The 27,730-nt window shown below is 40.3% G+C and overlaps 2 protein-coding genes across 2 annotated transcripts; one reads left to right on the top strand and one right to left on the bottom strand.

Annotated features, from left to right (window-relative positions):
• Positions 1 to 146: 146 nt before the first annotated feature.
• On the top strand, positions 147 to 10,575 carry vrk3 (VRK serine/threonine kinase 3). Its single transcript, XM_023284234.3, has 16 exons — positions 147 to 280; positions 1,455 to 1,672; positions 1,797 to 1,946; positions 3,109 to 3,231; positions 3,349 to 3,486; positions 4,029 to 4,169; positions 4,384 to 4,427; positions 4,659 to 4,725; positions 5,438 to 5,522; positions 5,606 to 5,708; positions 5,822 to 5,914; positions 5,993 to 6,125; positions 6,534 to 6,651; positions 6,752 to 6,810; positions 7,854 to 7,990; positions 9,840 to 10,575. The coding sequence occupies exons 2-15, from the start codon at positions 1,456 to 1,458 to the stop codon at positions 7,988 to 7,990; spliced, it is 1,608 nt and encodes a 535-aa protein (XP_023140002.2). The 5' UTR covers positions 147 to 280; position 1,455; the 3' UTR covers positions 9,840 to 10,575.
• On the bottom strand, positions 10,427 to 25,876 carry LOC111577790 (rho family-interacting cell polarization regulator 1-like). Its single transcript, XM_023284233.3, has 17 exons — positions 25,721 to 25,876; positions 23,323 to 23,399; positions 23,056 to 23,189; positions 22,839 to 22,917; positions 22,687 to 22,710; positions 22,517 to 22,570; positions 21,748 to 21,897; positions 20,740 to 20,803; positions 20,597 to 20,640; positions 20,390 to 20,515; positions 19,580 to 19,728; positions 19,374 to 19,482; positions 17,081 to 17,686; positions 16,079 to 16,494; positions 12,249 to 12,339; positions 12,058 to 12,151; positions 10,427 to 11,980 (listed from the first exon to the last, which is right to left on the bottom strand). The coding sequence occupies exons 3-17, from the start codon at positions 23,145 to 23,147 to the stop codon at positions 11,910 to 11,912; spliced, it is 2,169 nt and encodes a 722-aa protein (XP_023140001.1). The 5' UTR covers positions 23,148 to 23,189; positions 23,323 to 23,399; positions 25,721 to 25,876; the 3' UTR covers positions 10,427 to 11,909.
• Positions 25,877 to 27,730: the final 1,854 nt, after the last annotated feature.

The raw sequence follows: 27,730 nt of genomic DNA on the forward strand, positions 1-27,730 counted from the left end.
ACCATAACTCTCCCTGCACAGATCCTGACTGACCTTCATCTTATTATCAGTAATGGGAAAAGAGAGCTGATAAAAGCTCCACCTGTTGGAGGAAACGGTTTGGCTGCAGTTGTCCTGAGCTCCTGCAGGGGGCAGCAGCTCAGGGGCAGCAGCTCAGATCCAGCAGTTGCAGGACTGTTTTTATCCAGAGAAGAAGAAACTAAACCCAAACTTCCTGAGCTGTTTGAAAGGTGTCACATTTTATCTGATTTTTGTTACCTCCAGGGAAATTTTAAAGAAGGTACGCGTTTTATTGTGTACAGTAAAACAAATAGATAGCCAAACGATGTTTTTGCATTTAATGCATGCGCTATATTTGTATTTTTATACAATTTCGCTTCAGTATTAGCTAGCTAACGTTAGTTGTTCTGTCCTGCATTGGTTTTCTGGTTGAAGAGAAAGTGGTAAACATGTTAAAACTAGTGAATGTGACACCATGCGTACTTCAGCTCTGATGTGTTTTCTAGCTGTACAACACATAGTCTTATTTGTCGTATTGCTGACGGTGCTAATAGTAGCAGGCTAACTGAAAGTAGCTGCTTTTGCTATGAAACATAGATTGCAATTCAACACTGACGTGAAATCAGAATGGCGTTTAGCTGAAGATGAGTTGACTATTACACGTGTTTTGCACAAGAAGAAATGTTTTTAATATGATGAAGTTGGACACAGATGACGGGGAGAAAGAGTCCTTCTGTTGTTGCCATGGTTAAACCAGATCATGTATCTCCATGGTAACAGGTCTGACCAATGAATATATCACTGTCAAAAACACGGTTTGGGTAGTATTCAGTACCAATGACTGTGTTGGTTGTGGCAATTACATTCACACAAGCAGTGTAGATGTTAGGCAAATAAAACATGCGCTACTTAGACTTTAAAAAACAGATTTACTGACCGTTGTGCTGTAAAAATTGAGTTTCTGTCGTTCTAAAGATTTTATAACTGGCAGTTTCTCAACCACTGAGTTAATTTACACCTTCGTCAGGTCATGAAGACTCCTTTGACCAGAGAAGGTCACCTTAAAATGCAGCTTTACTTTTATGACACAATTCCGCGAACGGCGTGAGAAAGACGAGAATGGGCTGCAGGCATGCTGAGTGTTGTCAGTCTGGGGCATTGCTAAACCCTTGTCTGTCCACAACTCCAGAAAATCATGTCTGACATCTGTGGTAAGATGAGTCTGATAATGTGGTGCTAGACCCCAAGAAGGGGGGAAGATTGAGACAGCATTACACAAGCCATCACCAACAACCTCTGTGTGACTTGTTACTGGAGTCATTTCTAATCTATGACCTCACGCTTCATCTGCCCATTATCAGTTTTAACATAGTTTATATTTAATTGTTACGTGACATCCCTTTTTTGTGTCATTGCCTTGTACTTATTTCCTGTATGTGTGTTCACTCTTGCAGAATGCCTTTCCATTTCTGTCCCCAGTGTGGGACAAAGCTGCAGCCTGGTTTTAGATTTTGTCCAACATGTGGGGAGAAACTTCCCTCTGCTCCTGATGAATGTGGACCTACAAGCTCTACTGCTTCTATAAGTCTCTCTCCACCCTTAAGGACAAAAGCAATAAAATCTATAGTTAAGACAAACCGTGCTTCAAGCCCCAGTAATGAGCCCAGGGAAAGTAAGGGAGCGTATCTTGGCAACATCTTATTAAAAATTCAATTAATGTTATCCTTAGATGTCAGCCTTTGTGTTGTGATGGAAGTTTTTGAAACGTAAATTCTCTTTTTCTGCTGCCCCTGCAGGTATAACTTTATCTCCAGCTTTAACTCGTCCCGCACTACAAAAAACCCGTAACTCCCTTCGCCTGGACAGGCAAATTAAACTCAGCAACAAGGATGCAGCTTCATCTGTGGTGGCTTCCACTTCTCCTGTCAGAGATGACAAGACTGAAGGTAAATAATTAAAATGCTCTGGAAGCATTTTCACATTAAAGTTTTGTTTAGTGTTGTCTGACACGCTACACAAAAGATTCCACTGAGATTTGAATAAGAAAAATAATTAAATCTTTTGTTGAAGAAAAAAGATAATCAACTCATGATAATGTGCACAGTTATAATCAGAGAAATCAAAGCGATTCAAGAAAAATAGTGGTCAACAAAAAATACTGCAACCCAGCTCACCCCCTCAAACAATGAAAAACAGTCAAGACAGATGAATATATTCGCTTAATTATCCACACCCATATGCATGTGACCTGCTACCCCTCTATTCAACATAATCACAAAATAATATCATAACCAAACAAACACAAACAACTATTAATATGCCACTTAACAATATAATAAAACAACAATTCATTCATGGCTCCTACATTTAGTTTTCTGATAAGAGATAAAAGAAATAAGAGTGACAAATTCAGTAGCATGAACGAATCGATGAAGTGCCTCTGCAGGGCTCCAGACTGTGACCTGTTTTTGAGACTGTGCCACTTAGAATTTCAAGTGGTCGCATTGTGAGAGTGAATGATGATCATTAAGCTGTATTGATGTCGCTCTAACCGGCACTTGAAGCTACCATATTTAACTGGAGTGGTGGAAAGTAGTACTTTTACAACTCCGATGTACTGCAGTATTTACACTTAAAAATGCCTGTCTTCCTGTGAAATGCACATGTAGAAAAAATCATTTGGTTTAATCTTGGACAAATCTGACATTACAACATCCTAGTTTAACTCTTTTCAAAATAATTTTTGGTCTCACACCTGTCTGAGGACTGCAGCTACCGCAGCCTGCAATGTGAGGTGTTTTGGGAACATTGGTAAATTGTTTTTTTCTGTCGATAAGAAGATGTTCAGCAAGTGTTGCGTTTTGCCTGTGACAAGGTGGGAGCTGCGACCAAATGAGAAAGTTGGTCGCACCAGTGGAGAAGTTATTCTGGAGCGCTGCTGTATAATATTTGCTCGTTAGCAGGTGAAAGTGAAACTCAACAACAGATTAAGCAGCGATCTTTTCTGACCAGAACGAATGCATACTAAATAAAATGGCTGTGAATAATGCAAAACTGGATGCTGCCTTTTTCTCCTGGAAATCAAAGAACTGTGATTTGCATCCACAGATAATGGTGTCGGGTGTCAGGTTTCTCCACTCAGGCAGCCCACAGTCACTTTCAAACTTGACGCAGAGCTGGTGCCAGATTTGCGTTCTTCATCATCTCCTCCTGGAAAATCCCCTCGATCTGGTGAGCAGACTGTTCCATCTGATCACTCAGTGCCTTATCAACACTACAGTTTCTTTCTTCTTTGCTGTCATGATCTTGTCTTTAATCCATGTTGATTGTTGTTGAATTCACATGTAGTCAGAGGAAAGTCCAAACTGTCCAGCCCAGCTGTGAAGCAGGCAGTTAAAGCAAGCAGAACAGCAGAGACTTCAACAGTAGACGGCTCTTCCGTCGCTTCTCCTCCTTCCTTTACGATCTCAAGGTCTCCTTTAAAAGGTGAGCCGCAACTCGACTCAACTCTTTGGCTTCAAACAAAAAAAACAAGAGGAATTTTTTAAAAAATTGATTGTTATTGAAAGTGCCTTTCTGTATCTTTGTGTTCTTGCATTGTGCACAATAAGTTAATCCATAGGCTTTAAACAGTGCAGGTTTAGAACAAAGGTTAGGTGCTGTATCTGGTCCAGATCTGGACTGAAGATGGGGTTGTAAATGCTCTTCAACAGGGTCTACGAATCAGACTAATTCCTGGGTAGGTTTTCTGTGGGTCAGGTGAGGAAGAATCTGGGATGCCAATGAAATCACAATGTGAGGGATAACCTCCTTTAACAGTATTCATTTTTGACAGTTTGGTCCATGTTTGTGCAATACTTCTGTCAGGGAAATAGGAAATGCTCTTTTAAGATGCATTTTACATTAAATTTTTTGCACAAAGCTACAAAGAGTACCCTGCAAGAGACAAGTGTGCAGTAAGTGTATAATTTAGTCTTCTCTTCCCAACATAATTAATTTGGAGTTGCTGTGTGAATGTGCTGTGGCAGGAAGAGGTAAAGCCAAGAAGGCAAAGCATGCGCCCACTGTGGAGCCGCTGCAGGAAGGTGAGGAGGTGACGGACACAACGGGCCAGAAGTGGAAACTGATGAAGCTGCAGAGTCAGAGTATGACAGAGCTCATCTATGAAGGTGAGACTGTGTTCAGGACATCAGGAGAAATAAAATGAATTTTATTATTAACAGCCTGTAATATCACAGTTACTGTTAAATCCCTAAAAGCGAATACAAAACATCGTAAGAGTAAAATAGGTCATAACAAACAGCAAAACTAACCAAACCATAAAATGATGAGAACGAACACTTAACTATAATGATAGTATGGTATTGTTTTGTTTTTTTTAAGTTTCTCGGCCTAATTCCAAGGAATCAAATCACATCCTGAAACTGGTAAGTGCCAAGGACTGTAGGACATTTTAGGGTTTTCAGAGCACTCATTTTAAAATATGATGAATTTATCTTGTGTTGTGTCACTGAGGTGCCATTATTTTAGAAAAATTCACTCATGTATTCATTAACTGCTTTTATTTGTTCTTCGTTTCCATAGGTAATGCTTTTTCAGTTCTTTGACTTCACTGTGTAGAATCAATACAGTTTATCTTTATTATTTCTTACTCTTAGGCTGCGAAAGACGGAAAAATCTTCAATGAGCAGAACTTCTTGCAGAGAGCTGCTAAACCTGCATCTGGTGAGTGTTTAGTACACTACCAGTCAAAGGTTTGGACACACCTTCTCATTCAGTGGTTTTAATTAGTTAAAAAAAAAATAAAAATAAATAATAATAATAATAATAATAATAAATTATTTATTTAATTATTTTATGCATTGTAGATTAATACTGAAGACATTAAACGTATAAGAGAATACATATGGAATTATGCTGTAAACAAAAAAGTGTTAATCTACAATTTAGAAAATAATACAAATAAATAAAAAGCATGGAATGAGAAGGTGTGTGCAAACTTTTGACTGGTAGTGTGTGTTTTAGTGTGTATTTTAACAGGTTTTACCCTCAAAAAGCTGTAAATGTTTTTTTTCCTTGTTCTATTTAGCTTCTTCCTTGTTGTGATGATAACTACACAGTAAATTAACCTCATTAAAACTAACCTAGCAACAGTATTTTAGTGTTTATGTTAGGAGGTGACAGAAAGTCACACAGAAATGAGTCAGACTGAGAACGACTAACAGCTGCCATGTAAAATAGAGAAAGATTGTGAGAAGGATTCTTTTACTTGTGATCTGGTTACACAACGTCACATAAAAGTATCTGCTTGATTTCGTAATACAAATACAGCATCAACAAAAACCTGTTTTCCTCTTTGTTATTTGGCTCTACATGAGTGTAATGTTACATGCTGTATTTATCACACATGATCATTCTTGACTTTTTGTTTCTTCAGTGGAGAAGTGGATCAGACAAAACAAGATGGACTTTTTAGGGATTCCTTCCTGTGTCGGCTTTGGTCTTCATGCAGATTCATACAGGTGGGAAGTTCATCTGTGAATATTTACACGTTGTTCTAGAAAAGTATTTTATAGTGGGATTTTCTTTCTTTTTTTCATTCCAGGTTTCTGATTTTCCCCAGCATGGGCCAGTCTCTGCACTCTGTCACCGAGCAAGAAAACGAGCTTCTGTCTGAGAAAGTTGTTCTTCAGCTCGCCTGTAGAATAGTCAGTGTTCTCACATAACTCTCAAGTTTAGTCTCCAAATAAAACATTTAAAGTAATTATTAGAAATAATTCCCACTTTCTTAACAAACTCTAACTTTTCTTCCTCCCTGCAGTTAGACGTGCTGCAGTATATCCATTCAAACGAGTACGTTCATGCTGATATTAGCGCAGAGAACATCTACATAACACAAGGACAGAAATCACAGGTGGGGAATATTCAGAGGTATTTTCTGTGACTGTTTTCATGACTGAAATGATCACTCACTGCTCTTGTGTGTGGTTAGGTCTACCTGGTAGGATACTGTCATGCCTTCAGGTACTGTCCAGGAGGTCAGCATGTGGAGTACCGTGAAGCCAGCAGGACGCCACACGAGGGCACCGTAGAGTTCATCAGCCTGGACGCTCATAAAGGAGCAGGTGAGTTCCCTGAGAGCTCATCTGTAAACTAAAACCCTCCGCCAGTGTCACAGAACTATGCTTCAACTCATCATGTATATATATATATATATATATATATATATATATATATATATATATATATATATATATATATATATATATATATATATATATATATATATATATATATATAAAACAACAAATTAAGCACCGTACCACATTGATTTTCTTCCTTCCATGAGGACATCAGCACTCTGCCCACTCTCCATCTGTCACACATGGGGGCTGATTTAATTTTTCTCCTCTGAAGCTGGTTCTTCTTCTGTCTAAAAAGCTCTTATGACATTGTGCTTGATTATGTAAAAAACACAAAAACAGGAAGATTAAACCCCTGCTCTGTTGTTTTGATGCATCGCCGTGTTTCAGCTCCGTCTCGCCGCAGTGACTTGCAGTCTCTGGGTTACTGTATGCTGCACTGGCACACAGGGACGCTGCCGTGGACTGAACTCACTCAGCCCGACCAGGTGGCTACCGAGAAACACAGGTGAGATAGAGCTTATCAGCACACCAAAGAAAAAACCCTTAAACCTACACTTTGTAACACAAATGAAATCCAAATGACTAAATTTAAGTTCTGGATGTAGGTACATGGAGGACGTTGAAGCTCTGTTGAGCCACTGTTTTGGGAAGAAGAAAGTTTCCAGTGAGTTTAAATGCTTCTTCTATAACAGCGGTGTCAAACTCATGTTAGTTCAGGGGCCACATTCAGCCCAATTTCATCTCAAGGGGACTGGACCAGTAAAATCAGATAATAACCTACAAAAAACCACAACTCCACATTTTTCCTTTGTTTTAGTGCAAAAAAGTACGTTCTGAAAATGGTCACATTTAAGGAATTATCTTTGAACAAAACATGATGAACAAACTGAAATTTCTGAAGAAGAAAAAATTCAATTTCAACAACATTATTCCTCAGTTTATCATTTACGCATTACAACTTACAGATCAGAGTGTCTATTAAAGAACAAAATATTTAATCACAGGTATCTGGAACTGAACAACATATTTTACTTCATGATCTAAATCACAAGTCAGACAAAAAAAGACAAAAAAACAACAAAAACAAGACAAAATATTACAAAAACGAGACACAAAATGACAAAAACGATACAAAAAATTTGACAAATGACAAAACTGAGACAAAAAATTACATAAATGACACAAATGAGACAAAAAAATGACAAAAGCGAGAAACAAAATGACAAATAAATAGACAACATAAATGAGACAAAAAACCACAATATAACAAAAACGATACGCAAAACAATAAAGTAAAACATAAAATGACAAAAATAAGACAAAAAACACAAGCAAGACAAAAAGGAAACACAAAATGACAAAAACATGAGACAAAAGTCAGACAAAAAACAACAAAACAAGATAAAATATTACAAAAATGAGACACAAAATGGCAAAACAACAAGGAACAATCTAGTATTTTACTTTATGATCAAAACAACTTGTCAAGGTCTCAAAATTATTTTAAATTTATAATTTTACACATTTAAAATTTGCAGTTAATGTCTTCTCTGTAATTCTTACTCTTTACTAAGTCGTCCCACGGGCCAGATTGGAAACTCTGGAGGGCCGGCTTTGGCCCGCATGTTTGACACCCCTGTTCTATAACATACAACAAGGCTGACAGCTGCTGTTTGGTAATATGTGTCTGTGTGTATCGTGGTTTAGGTGCGTTTCATACCTACCTGACTGCAGTGATGACTCTGCAGTACTCTGAGCAGCCCGACTACTCAGCGCTGAAGACTGGACTCAGTGATGCTTTACTGAAGCTGGGGGGATCCATGGAGCAGCCGCTAAGCATTTAGGTGAGAAAACACAAGGCTGCAACTCCCAGTTAAACATCGTTACGTGTATTTGGGTACGACGGAGCGGTGAAACAAGCTGAATTAGCTGTCTCAACCTCTAACCCCAGTCAGGGGTAATGAGTGTCATTCAGAGATGATGGATGTCATGATGGAGGTGATCGACTTTCTTTGTCAACATAGATTTGCTTCATCAGGCGCTTGCATGCTCTCACAATAGAAGCCGTTTAACACGCCATTTGATTCTTCTTTCACACAAAATTGACTGTTTGTGTGCCGCCTACTTCAGTGTAAAGGGATAAGTTGTTAAACTGGAAGATGATGAGGAATATTTTTGAATACATTATGGTAACAGCGCTGTTGCTGCAAAGTCTGCAGGGGAAAAAAACTGGTAGTAAATTGTTAATCAGGCCAGGTAATAGATATTTATTTTACCACGCAGTGCAGTCTGTTATTTCTAATGTGACAGTTGCAGACAGTTGTTAGAGCTCCTAAACTTTAACCCCTTGACGCCGATCGTCGCAAATTAACATCATGCCGCCTTCATTAATACTGCATCTGAGATGGCGTATCCATTCCCCTAATGCCGGTTTGTGCATATTCAATACGTACCCCAGAACCTTTTGGAAGCACTGGTTTCTTGTAGGACCGGTTGGAGTGGGACCTTATTGTTATATATATCTGTTACTATTATTATATATTTATTCTATATGTAACAGACAAATTAACAATCTCCTCTTAATTTAGCATCATTCGGAAAGCAAAAACACAAATAATTTTTTTTTTAATATAATTGTAAATAAATTCAGACATCAAGGGGTTAAACTTCATTTCTTTAAATATGATACCCAAGAAGTGCGTTCAGGTCTGACACTGTCTTGTAATGAAAAATGCATTGAAATCACTTTTGCCCAAATCAAAGTGAATTCTTAGCTATTGATTGAATATTGTCTGTGATAGTTCCACAAAACTGACGGACAATAGACCGGACAATCTTCTAATCTGTGTTCTATTAAAATAGGCTTAATCATATTTAAGAAATTTAACATATTTGTTTATTTTCCGCATCACCAGCTGGATTCATGTAGGTTCTTCTGGTAGCGTGACATGTACAGTTTGATGAACAGATGAAAGGGCGGCGCTTCTTACTGCCCATTTAAGTCCCAAACACTGACCATAACCTCCTTTTTAGCAGGATACGTTACCATGGTGATCTCTTAGGTTAAAAGAAAACCACGTTCAGGTGCTGAAATGTCTGGATTTAGACTCAACTCACCTCACTAACCCATTCTGATTATTATAAAACTAGTTATTTGAGGTCCTAATACATAGATTTTTGTGATTAAAACATTTTGACTTGATTTTTATTGGTGGTATTTTGTGTGAGACAGTATTTTTTTTTTTTTTTTAAAGGAAAAATGTGCAGAGGAGAGCACAAAGGTTTTCCAGCCCTGATTCATGCCTGCAGTCTGTGTTTTTCCAGCTGCACATTCAGCGTTCACCAATCAGAGGCTTTAGCTGCAGCCTCTGTGCAGCCTGACTGGCAAAATCCAGGGTGACAATATAAAATGAACACAAGTGAGCACGCAGCAGTAATTAAAAGCAGCCGAGGTGAACATTCACATTGTTCTCATTTATCATCAGGATTTTGGTAGTTGGACAGTAAGAAGTCAGATCAGAGAGAGGAAACCATATTAAAACTATTATAGTAAGGAAGACGGTGAGTCGCTCTTATGTCCAGTGGAAACTACACAAGTTCTAATAGGAATATGAAACTTATACGCTGTCAAACCCTTTGCGCTTTATGAGTGTTAATAATTTTTTAAATATATCTACTTTGTTTTATTTTCAGAGGAGCTCAAACTAAGGAAGACAACTGGAGGATTTTTATCAATGTGTTTCCATCATGCTGTTTTATCTGAGGTTTTATTGCACTGAAAGCTGAGCCACTCTTCAATACGTTGGTTTTGGGTGGATTTTCATTTCAAGTGTTCATGGTGTTTTTTGGGTAAATAGCACTGTCGGTTTTAGGCTCACAAGAGCAATGGGAATTGGATGCAAGTTCTTATTCTGATGCACAGATTTTGGGTGATATTTACACTTTGGTAGTTAAATGTCTTTGAGGATTTGTGTGATTTTAGATATTTTGTTCCACATCTTACTAATGCTGAATACTGCTTTAAGATGAGCTAATGTATAGATGAACACAAAGGAAACAAATATATGTCTAATCCAAAACAGCGCCTTTGTGTTCTTTGACATTCAGTTTTTAACTCTATAAGCTAAAGAGTGCCAAAAACACAACAGAAGTACTTGTTTATGCTCTTTAAAATACATTTCTTCTTCAGGAAAAACTGGCCGTTCTTCATGCTGTTGTGACATTTACTGTTTAAAAAAAAAAAAGACACTCATGCGGATTCATTCAACACAACTGACGTGTTAATTTTAAAGAAACCTTTATAAAGTTTAAACATTTCTGAACATAAACATTTGAAGACATATACAATTCTTTATATGAAACAGTAAATATCTCTTATTGTGCACACTCAAAGTAATTCCGAAAATAAACACTGTCATCTTTTGCCTGATCTCTCCTGTCATGGCATTTTAAATCCTTACATCTCTTGTCACTTGAGGCACTTTCTGAATGACGAGGCTTTTGAAGAAACATGTGAAGCATGACGCTGAAAGACTATAGCGCCCCCTCGAGGCAGCTTTTGGACACAGTTACAGATCAGACGGCTTCCTTGGAGCGGAGCCTAGCTTACACACTTATCAGTTGAGCTTTTTATACAGACATGCTGGCAGCGTGAGGCAGCTACACATGCAGGTTTAAATATAGTTCCACACTGCAGATTGTTCTCTGGTTTAACCAGAACGAGTTCTGAAGAGAAACTTCTACCTCTCAAGTGTTTACATAACGACATGTTCATTCAGGTACGGCTATGAACATTAAATCCAAGCGTAAATTTTCTCATTAACTGTCTCTGATGCCTAAAATGAATGGTCCTCTTCGTTTTCAGGGTACATTCCTGGTTTGGAAATGACTCAATGTCCCCAGACAAACATCACATGCTCATGAAGTATTTGCCTCTAACAAGGAAAGAGCTGTGGGCTGTACACCGATTCAACACTGTCACTCATAACCTCTGGAGTTTTTCATATCCACAAATACTGATATCTTTGTAACGCAGCTCAGTAACTGATTGTATGCTTCACTGTAAATTGAAAAGACAAACTTGAACTTATAAAACCATTTCAAAATGATTACTTTGAAAATAAAAAGCACTGTAATAAAGCCAAAAACAAGGCCGCTCTTATAGCTGTTCCTGAAATGCTGACATTTTGGACACAGATTTTTCACATGACAGGAGCAGTTGATCAAAGTGTAAACTTAAGTGGCGTCGCGCTTTAAAGGTGGAGTCTGCAATTCTGGAGAACGATTGTTGACATTTAGCTTGTTAGCATATTAACCGTCACTCTCACTCCCACAGCCCCACTTCATCCTGTCCTAGAATAGTGCTTTGGATCCATCCAAGTCACTTTGTTTCTCATTTACAGAGGCAGGGCTGTGTACAAACACTGTACTAAACAGACAGACAGCACACCATGAGGAAATTTTCACTAAATTTGACAAAAAAATGCATCAGATTAGAATCACTGACTCCACCTCTAATCCAGGCAACATGATGAAATGTCAAAAGAATGATTACTGTCGGACTGTCAGTCGACAACCTTGAGGTTTAGCGTTCTTGTTCAGAACAAGGCAAATGTGTGCACAAACTCCGCCATAACGGAAGAGCTTGTTTGTCTGAGCAATAAGTGAAACATCCTCAAGGCCTCCGGTCCCGCAGTGTAAGTGAGAGATGGCACCAGTAATTCAGAGTGGGAGAAATGGATTCAGCGTGGTTCCACTGCGTCATCAGAAGACAGTAGTGGCCAAATGGCTGGGAGTGGAGGGACGCTCCTCCTGATCATGTGATGGTTCCTCTCCTGAAGGATTGAAAACGGCAAATTAACAAACCTCTCACACCGGCAGTCTTATAAACAACTGACAAACTTCTTCTCACCGTGTTGTCCATCTCCCTTGTCCTCGCTGTGCTCCTCCTTCTCCTCAGGAACTTCAATCTGACCCAAATCCTGCACATCACCCACACTCGACTCCTTTATGGATGGAAAAAAAATGTTTTTTTTTAACCACCTTTTCTTTTTTGGAGGGTCATAAAAACAGCCAAAGCTGCTTCAACGGAAATCCATTTACCTGTGATTCTGAGAAACGATCTTCATCTGAGTTCCTAAACCCTTCTGGAGCCTCCATAAGGATCTCAAGACTGCCTGCCTCCTCCTCATCACTGCCAGGTGAAAGAAAAACACTGATGTGACGACGGCATGCATGCTGCCTGGAAGGAACATCTTATTTCCGACTGACAGAATGACACATAATCTGTCACCTCTCCTTTCACACTACACTATTTATACACTGAGTGACAGATGCAAACCCAAGTCTCTACATTTTAATTAAATCTAAATACATGTCCTAATTATGCATCATGTTGTCCATAGTTCTCCAAAATGCAACCCAACACAACTGCTGTCTTTTGCAACTACTTTTCAGAGACATTAATTACATCACCCATGTCTACATATTATCTATATAAAGTAGGTCACATAAACAAATGCGCACAATAAGATAAAGATCTATTGTCTCATTGACGTCATACTGTCATAATTACAGTGGGCAGAAAAAAACCTTTAAATCAGATTCAGTAATTGTCAGTCGGAGTTATCAGGAATCTACAACATGAAAAGATCTACTGTGGCGTCAGCAAAGCCGCGGCAATCCATCACTTTTATTTGGATCTAAATTAAATCCAGTAAACAACACTCACACACCTGATTCAGCCAAATTATGTTCCAAACAATGTAGCTGCCAAGTACTTTGAAGACTGTGTGGAAGTGAACCGAGGAAAACTGGTGCCGTTTCAAAGGCACAGGAGGCTCACGCTGTTTTTTCTGTTTCCTGTTGTTTGTATGAAATCCATGTGTGATGGATAAAGAAATATCCGTGGCATTGTTTTGTAAGGTCCAACATTCACTCCCTTCAAGATTCACTTTGTAGCAGGTTTGTAGGGCTGAAACAAATGGCTACTTTACCAATATGTCTGTTAATCTACATCAGGGGTAGCCAACACGGTGCCCGCGGGCACCTGGTTGCCCGCAGAGACCATGTGAGTTGCCCCCAACACATGTTCTAAAAATAACACTAGTCACCATGAAATTCCTTATAAAAAAATATAGTTGCTGTTCTTTTTAAATCAAAAATACTTACATTGATGCAGATTTCAAATTACAATATATATGATAATTTAAAAAAAAAAAAAAAAAAAAATGTCTTCGGTGTAAATGAACTTTGACGTTGTCCGAGTCAGAGTTCACTGCGCATGTCAAACCACCACGTCACTCTGTGCTGAAGCTTCCGGGCGCAGACACTTTGGGAAGCTAGATATGGTTTTTACCCCCAAAACACGACAGAGAAGTGAAAGAGAAAACACTATTTTCACGATGACTGGGAGGAAGAGTTCTTTTTCACGACAGTGAAAGATAAATGTATGTGTCGTATTTGCGGGGCGACTATTGCGTCGGCAAAGCGGCACAATGTGGAGAGATGCTACTTTAGCCGCTACAAAGCTTCCATGCTAACTAGCCACCTGGTAGCGCACATGGACTGTATGCGCACTACGGACAGGAACACCCGGGACTTAAAGGCAGCTTTGGCATCTGCTACGCGGCGAAAAGTTTCTTCGTGGAGAAAAATGTACCATTAGAAAAGCTTGTTTTAGTGAGACAGACGGGGCTCCTCCATGACGGGTCGCCATGCAGGCTTCATTGTACGATGCAGAGGTGATCCAGACTTCCCAACATTCCTACATTACCACTGCAGCATTCACCAGCAGGACATATGTATGTACAAAAGTGGCCGGATTTGATCATGTGATGACTCCTGTCGTGAAGATCATAAATGGCTCCAAAGCCAAACAACCAGGACATTGAAGGTGCTGCTGGAGGAGCTGTCAGCTGAACATGGTGACCTGTTACTACACACAGAAACCCCATGAATCAGCAGGGGAACAGTTTTGCAGCGTTTTTTGTCACTGTTGGCCAAAATCAAACAGTTCATGCAATCCAAAGGGGAAGACACCTCGCTGCTTGAGGACACTGAGTGGATTCTTGCCCTTGCATTTTTAACGGACATCACTGGGAAACTGAACCATCTGAAGTGTGAGCTACAAGGTAAAGGTAAGACATGATAAGCTCTGCAATGCCAGGCTTCCCACTAACACACATTTACAGACAAAGAAAGAGGTAACATATGTTGTCATTCAAAACACCGTGCCATTACACAAAAATGTGAAAAATAATTTGGTGAAAACATGTAATGATTTGTTGTTACGATCTGTTAAAAATGTTGCAATGCTGGTGAAAATGCTGGTGATTAGTACTAATGTGATAGGATTCATTTCATAATGTGAAAGAGTTGATTTTTTCTTAGATAACTGATACAACTGTACAAACATGGGACAGAGTTCATGAATTGTTCAAAAATGTTACAAAGGTAGTGGTTTGTACAAATGAAGCATGATTTGATGACAGTTAATGATTTCCTAAAAATGTTAGAAGTGATAATTTGCACAGAAATTTAACTGGTGTGATTTTGAACAAAATACTGCAAATATGCTGATTCATACAAAACTGCCAAGAAAGATATTTACCAAAGTTTCAGAGATGGGATACCTCTGACTTTCAAATATTGGAACAGATTTCCATATATATATATGTGTGTGTGTGTGTGTGTGTTTCCTACCATCATTGTTCTGGAACTCGTCGTGATTAATTATTCCTCACAATAATTATTCACAATGATTTCCACAACAATGACGGTGATCAGACAGTCTTTTTACATATTATTTTCATTATTATTATTGTTTAAAGATGATGGCGCAAGTTTGCTATTGAGGAAGTTTGTATCAAACAAGGTGCCCTTCGTACTACTCAGTACCCTTGAAGTTGCTCTCAGGTTCAAAAAGGTTGGTGACCTCTCATCTACATGATTCATTGTCCTAATAAAAAGCTAAATGACTTGACATTTGTGTTCACTTTCATCAACAAACTGTATGTCATTCTATAATGCAGAGTTACATATTTAACTGCAAAACTGGAGAGTTAAACTGGAAACTCCAACATGATAAAAATAAACCAAAAAGAGAGGTTTATATTTAAATCAGTACCACAACTCCAAAAGAAATCCAAGTTTCTAACTGAGCCCTTAGCAAAGTGAAAACGTTGTATATTAAAGTGCATATTTCACAGCACAGAGCAGCTAAAAGAATTCCTCCTCTCCTATAAAAATGTCACTTCCAGCTGTTGCTTTTAACCTGTATGGTGAGTTTGTCAAACAAAGCTGTACTTAAAATCTGAATCTTTATGGCTTGAAAACACTGCTGGTTTGCATGTCATCTCAATGAGCTGCATTTCAGTCACCATTTCTTACTCAAACTAACAAACTTGGCTGTATTAAAATACAGTAAATGTGAGCACAGAGAGAAGCAATCACGCTGTAAAGATGCCTCCGAGCCAAATCTCTCCTGTATGTTCCCTCTTCAGGTGCCACTGAAGTGTTTTTGTTCACAGTAGAGCAATTAGCAGCTCATTAACCGCTAATTGTCCAGCAATCCAACTGTGTCTGTCTGAACTGGGTTGAGTGTACAAGGTGTTTTTCAGGTTTTTTTTGGCTGAAAACAGCTGCTGAACCTGAAAACTACATGAAAGCAGTGAGAGTGAATCAAAGCAGCAAAGTTGAGGGTCGGACAGTGAGCTAAAACTCACTATAAAGCTGCTTAAAGCTGAGAGAAACAGCAGATTTGGTGATAAATCTCTGCAGGTTCATGAGTGAGAATGACCCCTTTAACTGTGAAACATTGTCATTCGATACATGGTGATTATAGCTGCTTTTCAGTGGGCAACTTCAGGCTGATTAAATCATTAAGTACAAGATTAGCAGCACATTAACTATTTCTTCCTAATGGCACTGACCTTCCTCCAGAGTAGAAGATCTCCACATTCTTTTCCTCTTCCTCTGTTTTCTCCTCTTCCATTTGGTTTTGGTCCTCTTCAGATTTCTTATCCAGCTCTTCTTTCTCTCCTTTCTGCACCTGTTGTTCCTCCACTTTCTGCAGCTGTTCATCCACCTGTTTTTCATCTTCTTCTTGTTTTTCATCTTCCTGTTGCTCATCTCTCTGTTGTTGCTCATCTTTTTGTTGTTGCTCATCTGTCTCTTGCTGCTCGTCTTTTTGTCGTTGCTCATCTTTTTGTTGTTGCTCATCTGTCTGTTCTTCCTCATCTTCCCCCTCCTCTTCCTCTTCATCAAGATCAGAGCAGTTGAGAAAGTCAAAACTTTCAAGAGCCGTCTCAACTTCTTGAGTGAAACTAATAGAAGTAGGAAAAGGAACCTGAGGGAAAAACAAATCCAGATGTTAAAATATCACAGTCAACATATCAGACATTAAAGACAGAACAGACTGTATTTAAAAGGTGGATGCAGCGACTGTGATGTTACAGTTTTGAAGCCTTGAGTTTGATATGCTTCAAACATCTTGGTTTGTTTAAAGTGCACATGAAGAGTGAGGGGTGGATCTAACTGAGAACTGGAGGACACTGCACATATGGTAGCAACCTGTCAGTCACAAAGTAGGCATGCCCTACAGCATCCTTTTATTAATGTGACCGTAATTTACAAAATTTACACCATGCTGTATTGAAGGAGAAATGAAACTAGCAATTGAGACCATAAACTGATTAAGAAAATGTTCATTGAGGCAATAATCCAAGGAAAAGAGGAGTCTTTTTTTAACAGATTTCTATATAATCTGATGTGTTTTTACAGCCCCAGGAGTCTCTCCTCCTGGCCATTAGAAGGACTGCAGGTTTAAGTCACTTCAACTCAACAGTGGCTTCATTTTTCAGTCTTGAAAGCTACATCCATCTTTTATAGACTATCTGTGACAAACACACATGTAAACTTGTTCGTGATCTCACCGTTGGAGCATCTTCTGGTTGGTTTAACTCCTGGACGGACTCAGGTGGCTGACTTTGATCTACTTGGCGTCCCTCTGCTGCTTCAGCTGTGTTGTTTTCTGTTATTGCTTCAGTCTTTACTGATGAATCCTCATATGGAAGATCCTTCACCACCTCTGCAGACACATCTGCACTTTCCACCAACAACACAGGAGGTACACAGGAGACATCGGGGCATGAGCTGCTCCCGTCTGCTGAGGTTTCTGAGAGGTCCTCTGACTGGACAGATGCTCTGTCAGTCGCGGTACAGTCTGGGCTGCTCCCTCTGACGAGGCTGTGAGAGCAGGAAGTCTGCAGATGGCCGTTGGGCACAGCGTCTGTCTGAGAGAAGACCTCGCCGGCTTCCGTCTCGTCCTCCTCTTGGTTGGACAAGAGCGACGGCGTTGACGCGCTGGACTTGTGCGGCGTGAACGACAGCTGAGTGGTGAGAGTGGTTTGCAGCATGTTGGAGGCCGTCAGCCTCTGAGTGTGATGAGCCAGAGCCGGACTGGAGGAGTCATCGGAGGACTCAGAGGAGTTGGACCAGACCGTTCCATTCTCCATTTCACCCTGACGCTTCAGCAGAGACTAGAAAGGAAACGAGATGAGAGGCAACAGATGAGAATAAGGAAACAAAAAGATCACCCTCATCTCCACATACAGCAGAGCACTTTGTAAACGCACTGGTTATCAAATTACACCCAGAGCAGCGATATGACTGATTCAAACAGCAAAATGAAATATGAAGTGCAGGGAGTGACTGATTTTTGGCAGGTAAAAAAGAAAAACAGGTGAGACTCAACTCATGAGTCTCTGCTGACGACAGTCTATCCTGCTGCAGGGTTTAATATCAGAGAAGTGAGGCTCTGTGTATTTCATGTCAAATGATTCAATGCATGAATGTTATTTCAGTTCAATTAGGATAATCTCTTGCTAACTTTTCAACGATGTAAACAGTTGACATACATTTTAAAGAGACAGGAGGGACATGATTTATGAGTTAATCTCTACATTAGAGTCGTAAGAGCACTGGACTCTGTAAAAACACTCACACTGAGTGTCTGGACCTCCTAGCAACTACTTGATGCAATTTGTATATATTCATAACATAGAGAGATTATTCATTCATTTTGTTGCAAAATTCTCAATGCCAATAAAAGAATTCTATTCTACTCTATTCTATAAAACCTTTATTCTGCTTGCAGAAGGATGAATGACAGAAAGGACTTGAGAAATAAATCAAGCCAGTCTGTCTGCTGACAGTGATTCCATTGTAATTTCTGTTATTAATTACTGTAGTTTGGGGTTTTTGTTGAATCATTTTTTAATACATCAAATTTTTGCTGCTTCAAGCTTTACATATACAGACTTGTCTACATGCTGCATCTTAATATAAGCTGATGTCATTTTTTTTATATGTAATTTTGTGATTTTGGTGACTTGTGATTATTTTATACACTAAACCATCAACATTTGTCATTTTATTGATTTTATAAGCAACAAACTTAGAAGAAAGTTGGAATTAATTCATTAGGTTTTGATTAGAAATTAAGTGACACAATTTATGGAATTTACAAAACCTTTTTAGAGCCCAGACCTGCTGCCGTGGGTTGATTACTTCTGGTTAATAAATGATTGTTTCTAAAGTTTGGTCACAATAAACTCAACTACAGCTACAACTACGTCCCAACACACCGGCTGTGCTGAGGTGAACCGGGGTGTTGTGCTGCTGAATTCACAACGTAAGGACGTCACCCTGTCGGTCACGACACCGTGGAAAGCCTCCGCCATCGAGCGGCTCTGCCTGGGCCAGCCACGAGGCACGCTCTTCATCGAGGTGAGGAAGAGGAGGGACATATTGGAGCTCTACTCAACCACTATTAAACAGCTACAAGGACCACAGCTGCGTTCATACATGCTGCTGCTGTCACACAACCCACTACTGCTATCGGTCATTCTACGGCCATCAGGCACTCCACTTCCACAAACACACGTCCTCACACACAGCCCTCTGCGAATGTCCTCACACACATCAGTGCTACCGCTACACACAAAGCAGTTTGGGAGCAGCTGAAATAGAACAAGCCAGTGAAATGACAGTAATAACAGCCATCAGTGATACAAATCCACAGAAGTGTATATATGCAATAAGAACAAAGAGTGTACAACTGTTGCAAACCCTTCATGCAAATTATGAACCTGCAGTGCAGCAGAGAACGTGTGATGGAGATGGTGGAAAAAGCTGAGGCTGAGTATGTCTTATAATGAGACTCACATAGAACACCTGCTCTCGCATAGAGGGCGTGTCCGGAGGGCTCTGATTGGACAGAAGCCGTTTAGAAACTGTGCTGGTGGAGCAAGTCTGGTCATCCTTATCAAACGGACTGAAAAAGAGAAAGAAAAACAGGACAAAGAGTGAGGAGCGTGACAAAAAGACAAACAAAAGATGCAATAAGAGGTGTGTGCTGCAGGCTACAGCACCTCCAGGTGACCTCCAGGTTCAGTTTCACCGTCCCGAGGTCGTTGATATCCACAGCAAGCGTCTGGGGGAGGGGGCAGAACAGATCGAGCATCTCGCAGGACACGCTGCCCACCACCACGTGATTGGCCAGGCTCTTCAGCTCCGTCACCTTGACAACCGAAAACAAGCAAACCTCAGAGAGATGACGACATGCAGAGACCACAGAAATGCAACAAGAGCGACGGTTATCTACAGCCTCCGATCACAGTCACAATGAGGAGCGGCTTTCTGAGCTGGCGTGATAAGGCCACAGTAATAAGATATGTTTTCTTAGTGTCAATAAAGCATGTAAAAGGCAAAAACTAACAATGAACTCATCCAACAAACAAGTTCCTCTTGTGTAGCTAATGTCTGATACAGAGTATTCCTCTGTGCCATAGACTGTTATAACTAGTAAGTGGTGACAAGGCTGCATTAGAAGACACGGTTCTTCATTACAGTGAACATGGAGATGATCGTTTAAATAGCAGTTGACAAACATTCAGTGTTCTGCTCCTCGTGCACAAGTGTGTATTAATTTGTTGTTCAAAATAGAGCCTGAAAAAGCACGCTTTGCTCCTGCTCCAGTAACATTTAGTGGCTAAACCTGAAGCTAGTTTAGCCACTAATTTACAATCTGAATTTACATATTAGCGACCTGTTTTTAAAGATTTACAACTTGAAATACAACCAAGTACAAAGGTTGTCTGAAGTCCTAAAAGATGAACTAACATGTTAGGAGTCCTTTTGCAGGTTTTCAATGATGTCATCTTAAAATCTGGCTTCATTACCTTGATTGATAGCAGTTCTGTGATAAGAGGCAAGAAAACGTACTCCTCGCTGTCCCAGATCTGCTTGTTGCTGACTTCCACGCGGCCTCGTAGCCTCCAGCGCTGCCTTCCATAGCGCATGAGGACCTGTCCGGGCCACAAATAGCCGATGTGATAATGCAGGCACGGAGGCTCGCATAAGAATGTGCTTGTGTTTGTGCGTCTTACCTCATACTGGTCACCGGCACACAGCCGTGCGAATCCAGCCAGGCCTGAAACATCGGAAATCAACAGAAAAATGAGAACTGGACCGACAGAGAGTCAGAGAGTAGAGAAAATGGGAAGTCACATGAGGGTAGAAAATTACTCACCCTTCATCTTGACATGAAATTCTCCCATTTGGCTTTCTATTTCACTCTCAAGTGAGCACATGTGCTGCAGAGACAAAAGCAGTTTAAATAGTGACATTAAGAATTTAGACAATGAGTCGCTTAACCCTTTAAATTTGAAAAATGACACCTAGTTTTAGAGTTGGAACCTGTGAACTAATCATCTGTGACATGTTGTTCCATCTGGAAACTTAACTCAATCTAAGCTCAAAATTCTGGCATTTCATCAAAATTACTTTATTCTGTGTCTTATTTTTAAAAACTGGCAAGTATGAAAATTTTTTTCTAGCCTAGTTCTGTAAAAAAACAACATTTCTGTGCTCTTTGGAGCAACCATGAAGCCATTAGTGACACAGCTGTCATTAGCAGTCACGTGACAAAACTTTAGGGACTTTTTGGCTGAACTGCAGGTTGAGTTCAGCCAAGCTCAGCGTATAGAAAGATAGCAGAAGTGCAGAAACAAATTCCAAACCATGAATACTAAAATATTCATCATATACAGAGTCAGCTCTTATCAGTATTGGTAACAACTTTCCTTTATGCTCAAAGGAATTCTACTTTTGTTTTTATGATTTGTGACATTCTAAATGTATCACGCTGCACAGAGACATTTTCAGTTCTGTCTCTTTCTAGTTATGGTTGTGTTGTTTCCATAGAGGAGCAGGACTTCATGTCGCTGTGAAAAATGAGCTTACAGTGAGGAAAAATACAACCGAAGTAAAATATGCCCAGAAACAGCTCGGGGTTTAGACGGTTAATTAGTGACAGACGTTTAACCAGTAAATATTTTAATAATCAATTGTTTTAGCAAAAATTCTGTTTTTATCTCCTGTTGTGATGACTTTGGTTCGTTGATTGCTCAGTAAATGAATCGGTAATGAAAGTAATCATGAGCCGCGGCCTAAATTACACTAGAATATATGTTTTCTTGTCCATTTTTGGCAAAATCCTCCAAACCAAAGTTGACCCAGTGTTCATATGCACACCTACCTCTGTACATTCCCTGTAGCCCTTGTTGGCTTCACTCAGACTCTCTCTGGCCTCCCTGCTGCCAGTGGCCGAGTTAAACGCTGCCACCATCTTACTCGCTCCATCACGCAGTCGGCGCTGTATACAATAAGCATCGTACAGTTCCTCGACCTGGAAAGGCAATATATGCCAAAGTTAGTAACGCACAGATGGAATGAATAATAAATGGAGAAAAACACATGCTATTTAGTGATATTTAATGCAAAAGATTAAATTATTGTCTATAAATTATAGCAGCAATCATGGACATTTTTGCTGCAGATTAAACAAAAAAAATCCCCATATAAAGTCACTATGGCAAAGGTGAACAAACAGTTGAATATATTCTCATTGAAGAGACACAAAACAACATGAGCATTCATCTAATGAATTTAAGTCCAATATTCACCGTCCTATTAGCTCTGTTTTGTTCTCCACCAGCTCTTACCAAAAATATCCAGCTCCTTAATGTTTCACTATGTTCACCAGCTAATCACAACCGTAGTTTTTTTCTGACATGTGGTTATGAGCAGTTTTATAAATAGCTGCTGGCTAGCTAAGTTGTAGCCAGTGAAACCAAAACAACGAGCTGAAAAATGCTTAAATGATCCACAGAAATGAGAAACTACAGAGATGGTTGACAACACTGTTCTTCCCAAGGCCTAGTCCCTTGATTCACAGCTATTATTAAAATAACATTAATTATTGCAGCTCATTCATTCATCATTAAGTTCCATGTTTACATACAAACCTTGCTGAGGTGGAAATCCAAGCGACGCATGAACCTCTCTATGGCTTTCACTTGCTGCAGCAGAGAAAACAATTATTAAAAATCACAAACTACTAGAGTAAAGTCTCTCTTCCACCTGCACACAGTTTCAGTGCTCAAATCAAAAAACAACAGGTGTAAATGAAACTCACCTTATCCAACTCATACAAAGACCCCTGCAAAGGAAAGAAAACATTTAGAACCACAAAGTGTCACATTAACACCCTGACAGATGACAGCAGCCAGTCTGATACTGAACGACAATCGATACTGGTGTGACTGGTTTGACAGCAGCAGCTCTCACCAAGCGACCGTTCCTCTTGTTTTCTCTGATCTGCTGACCCAGACTGTCCAGCTCCAGCTGGTGGACCTGCAGGTACGACCTGACAACAGAAACACATCGTCTTTACCTCTGTATCTCAGACAGAACAGCAGCAGTTTTCCTGCATGTTCAGTGATGTTTCACCTGGCAGTCCTCCACTGGAATCAACACAAACAGAGCCTGAGATGTGTTTACTCACTGTAAGCCTCTGCGTAAGGCAGCGTACACTTCATCCAGCCGCTCGGGCTGGGGGGTTTTAGTGGGTGGCAGTTTGGTGGAGCCTGTGAACATCCTGCTTCCTTACAAGGCACGTTTCTCTTGGATCAAACAGTGCTGAGGGAGGGAGAGGAAGACACAGAGATAGAGCAGCGGATCATTTCTCGCAAGGCCTTCTCGAACATTTCAATTAAAGCACATCTGAAAGGGCCAGCAAAGAAACTGTGCTTGCAGAGAGAGTGCTGCTCACCTGTTGGAGATATTATCACTGCTGTGGCATGCTCGAAGAGTGGAGCACTGTGGCTTTAACAAACTGAAGGACATGTCCTGTAATTATACAAAAATGGAGACGTTACAAATGAAAATGTCTCCTCTTGGCCTCACACTTTCCTGTACCTGACAGGGTTTTTCTACTCTGTGATTACAAGCTTTCTGATAATTACAGAAGTCATTGGAGAGAAGACATGGGAGGAAAAAAGAGGACACAATCCACTCTTTCACTTCCTTGCTTGGCTTTGTTGCAAGTCTGAGACAGCGACATGCTCGCAGCAACCACAGTGTCCACCACTGACAACAGTAGGGAGTACAGTCTGCCTGGGCTTCTCTTCCCCTTCCTTCCCTCCCTGCCTCCCCCCCTTCACATCCAGCACCAGAGCACAGGAAGTCTAATGGCTGACTCTACACAGGAAATTCTACACAGAAGTTTGGCCCAAGAATATAAAACCATCCCTCCACTGTGTGCGAGGGTGTAAAAATTGACCCCTTTTCTTTCTCCCAAGCGAAGCAGATTAGTGATGCTCCAGTCGGGGGAAACTATAGGAAGAGAGGGTCGTGGCTGAGCTAATCTAGCCACAAAAGAGATTACAGTCTTAAACCAAAGTAAATCTGTCAAGCAGGAGCCTAACCCTTATTAACCAATGGGGATCTGTGAATGAAGCAGCAACTGGTGGCATCTGCTCTGCATCGGCCGACATCGGACTCACAAACAGGAGAGAAATCTGTATTATTTTAACAGATGGGATCAAGTGTTTCGCCTGCTGGAGCTGCTCGGATGGAAAAAACACACAGATTATAGTTTGATGCGATCAAAGCCTTATTAGAAAACAACGGTGTTGATGTGAGATTAAGCCGCAGACACCCTGCTGTCCTTCTGGTCGACGTGGGCTCGAGGTGCACCGGGTCAGGGGTCCGGTTAAACCACTAATCTCACCTGCACCCTGCCAGGATTAACTGGTCAAGGTTAGAACAAAGCAAAGAAAATATACAGCAACATGAGAATTTTTATACTTAAAACACTCCACTAACAACCACCTTTTCCCCCAAACATGGAGCATATGCAGGACCCGGCTATAAAAGTGCAAAGTCATTATGAGAACACATAAAAAAGACCCTCAATCTCACACAACTCCCACCCATGCAGCACACATAGCTATACATTAAGCCCACGCACAGGCTTTGGTGATATTGATAATTATGAGAGCCCTGGTTTCCTCTCCGTCAGATGTGCTTTTATCCCTTTCCTTACATTAGAGATCATTAGCTGGATTAATCCTCTCCGTGGAGCAGCGGGAACAAAGAGGATACTGTTCCCAAACACCTCACAAGACTGGAGTTTTGTTTAAGAAAAAAAAAACCTTTCATGCACTTAGTACAAGCAGGATATACAGCCATGTTCTGGGAGTCTTTTGGGCCCACAACAACAACAACAACCTGAGGATCATGTAAACTGATTAAACCTGCAGCTAATTATTATTTTATTGCAAGCTGGTTGGATTGTTTAGTCTGTAATGTAAATATGAGTTAAATAGATGCCTTTAATCTGATAAAACAATGAAGAAGATGCATTTTAGGAAGCTGAGGTGTTCATTTACTTGATTAACGAGCTAAAACATGAATCATCTGCCCACAGAAAACTGTATAAAGCCAAAAATAAATGGACATAATAAGAACTTCAATGTATTTTAACACAAAAACTGAAAGTGGCAAAGGTTTTCTTTAACTTTAAGGTGACAAACTGAAAAGTGGATCAGCTCACACACTAATCTACTAATTATTTCAGCATTAAAATGTCTGTCACACTATTGGAGGCAGACAAAGTGTCCATCCACACTTTGTTTGAGGAGGAAGAGGAGGAGAAGGGAGGAGGATGAGGGGGTAATGGTGTTACAACAAAATGCAGCCACCTCTCCTCCAGATTACTGGATTAGCCTGACCGGGCGGCAGCAGGCCACTGAGTCGGATAAACACGCTCGACACACCGCAGCGGGACTCTTTCCTTCCAGCAACAGCTCCAGGATGGAGTTCAAGCCGCTAAACTTGTGAGACACCGTCGTGCCAGATTTTGGTATTCCGCTCATATCCCACCCCAGCCCCCGGAGCTCATCACAGGCCACGAAAAACTCCTCTCCCGGCCCCAACCAGGACCCCCTCACCGCCCGCTTTCCCCTCCGACACCAGCCCCACCGAATCCGCCACAAACACCCGAACACCGCCGGGGGGAGGAAACGGGGATGAAGTGAGCCGGAGCCCGCTGGCCGTTGGTGAATTCGACAGCATCGCAGCAAAGCAACTTCACGTCGGACGGACTCATGCCCATGTAGAGAAAAATCATCTGGTAGTGACCTTGATAAAAAGCAGCAGCTCCCTACCTCTGTCTGAACGCCCGACCACCCGGAGGAGACGACCGCAGTCCCATTTCAACACGGCGCCGGCCGCAGTTTGCAGAGGTTTACAGTTATTCTGGGCGCTGTCCTTCTCCTGGATTTCGCAGTTTTTTGTGTCCACAGTCAAACCGCCAGCAAACACCGAGAACCACATCCGGCTGACCGCCTTCAGAATAAAAGCACCCTGTGAGCCTCACTTTACAGTTGAAACAGGAGCATAGACATGCAAACATTAAAACAATAATAAAAATAATAATAACAATTATAATAATAATAATAATAATAATAATAATAAAATAACAACAATTATAATAACAATATATATTAACATAATATAGATATAATAAGAGGTCTTAAGAGGTTGAAGCCCCTCTACAACCATTAATTAAACTATTTAAAACTCACCTCTGTGCATCAAACTTAGATTTTAAGAAGATTTTATTTATTTATTTTGCATGAAATAATTATTTCTATTCTTAGAATACCTTAGATGTAACTCTGCACCGTTGCTTCCTCAACAATGTACAGATCTATGAAGCCTCGCTCTCTCTCCTTCCTCATCTCCTTCACCCACGTAACTCGAGCACACCAGCTCACCCAAGATTCTGCTCCAATATTGTAAATCTGCGTGCTACACAATGACAAGTTGTGGTAGAGTTATTCAAGCCATGTCCAAACTACAATCCAATTCGGCAAAAGAAAAATCATATAGAAAGCACCACCCTGCAAGCTGACAGGATTTATTTTTAGGATTCTTAAATATGAAGCCTTAAAAGGGAAGAAAACATCCAGATTTTTCAGGATGTCATTGGTGCTAAGAGGTTTCAAAATGGAAAGACTACATCAATAAATGACCTCTTAGGCCGATGACACAGAATGCAGCAGGATCTCTCTACATCTTAGTTCAACTCTGAGGAACATTTAAGAGACAGGAGACTAAAAGGCAACTAGAGTTTTCGTATACTATGTGTTAAATGCGTGTGTTCAGAGGCACCAGTTTTGTTTAGTTAGTTCTGTGCACTGTTTGTATTAGTTTCTGTTACTTGTGGTGAGTGTTGCTACTGTGTTTTGTTTTTGGATAAGGATTTTAGTTGTTTTGTTTGTGTTTAGATAGTTTGTGAACTCTGTTAGCCTTTGTTTGGTTTTGTTTGGTTCTTTGATTTGGCAACACCCACCAGTCTTGTTTTCTCTGTTTGATCACTGTTCTGTTTAATTTGCTACCGAGCAAAAAATTGCTTTAGTGAACCAACAGTATCTGGTGATTTTTGTTGCATCCAACTGACCCTAGAGGTTGGATCGTAACAAGCAATTAAAAGTCATTGAACACGTGTACATTTTGAGATTTTTCTTGGATATCAATTTCATTTTTAACTAATACTTTAACCATGGGTAATATGACAACAATGGGTAAAAACTTGGTATACAATTGGGTAATTTGAAAAAAAAAAAAGATTATATTCAATGTTGCAAAAGTAACTTTGAGCAAAATGAAGAGAACAAATGCATCTTAAAAGAGCATTTTAGTGACAGTGCAGCTAACGTATTCAGGTGGGACATAGATGTATTGCACAAATGCTGCGCAAACATCCCTCCACTTGCAATGTTATCGTCACAACCGTGACAGGTATTTACTCCTATTTCCCCAGGTTTAACTTATCAAATATTCTGGTGACATTCATGCAAACTTCAAGTGGTGACCAGACAGTTCATATAGGGGCTATCTGCTGATTTTCGAGAAATTACAAGCACAACTCTAATGCAACCAACCCTGTTACAAACATATTGTATTGATGATAAATGGGGGTTTTCTGCTGTTGACATGAGCTTCATCTACACTGGTTCAGACTTACTGAGCATTGTAAACATCGTTCTAAATTGTGTTTTTTAAGGCAATGCTGTTGCAGGTGTGAAGTTGTCGTTTTATTTTGAAACGCTGCTGCTCGAACCGGACGCGGCGTGTCTGTTAGTTGCTGTGGTAACTGGGCTGTCCTCCGT

Source organism: Amphiprion ocellaris, chromosome 1, assembly GCF_022539595.1.
Source record: "Amphiprion ocellaris isolate individual 3 ecotype Okinawa chromosome 1, ASM2253959v1, whole genome shotgun sequence".
Classification (NCBI taxonomy): domain Eukaryota; kingdom Metazoa; phylum Chordata; class Actinopteri; family Pomacentridae; genus Amphiprion; species Amphiprion ocellaris.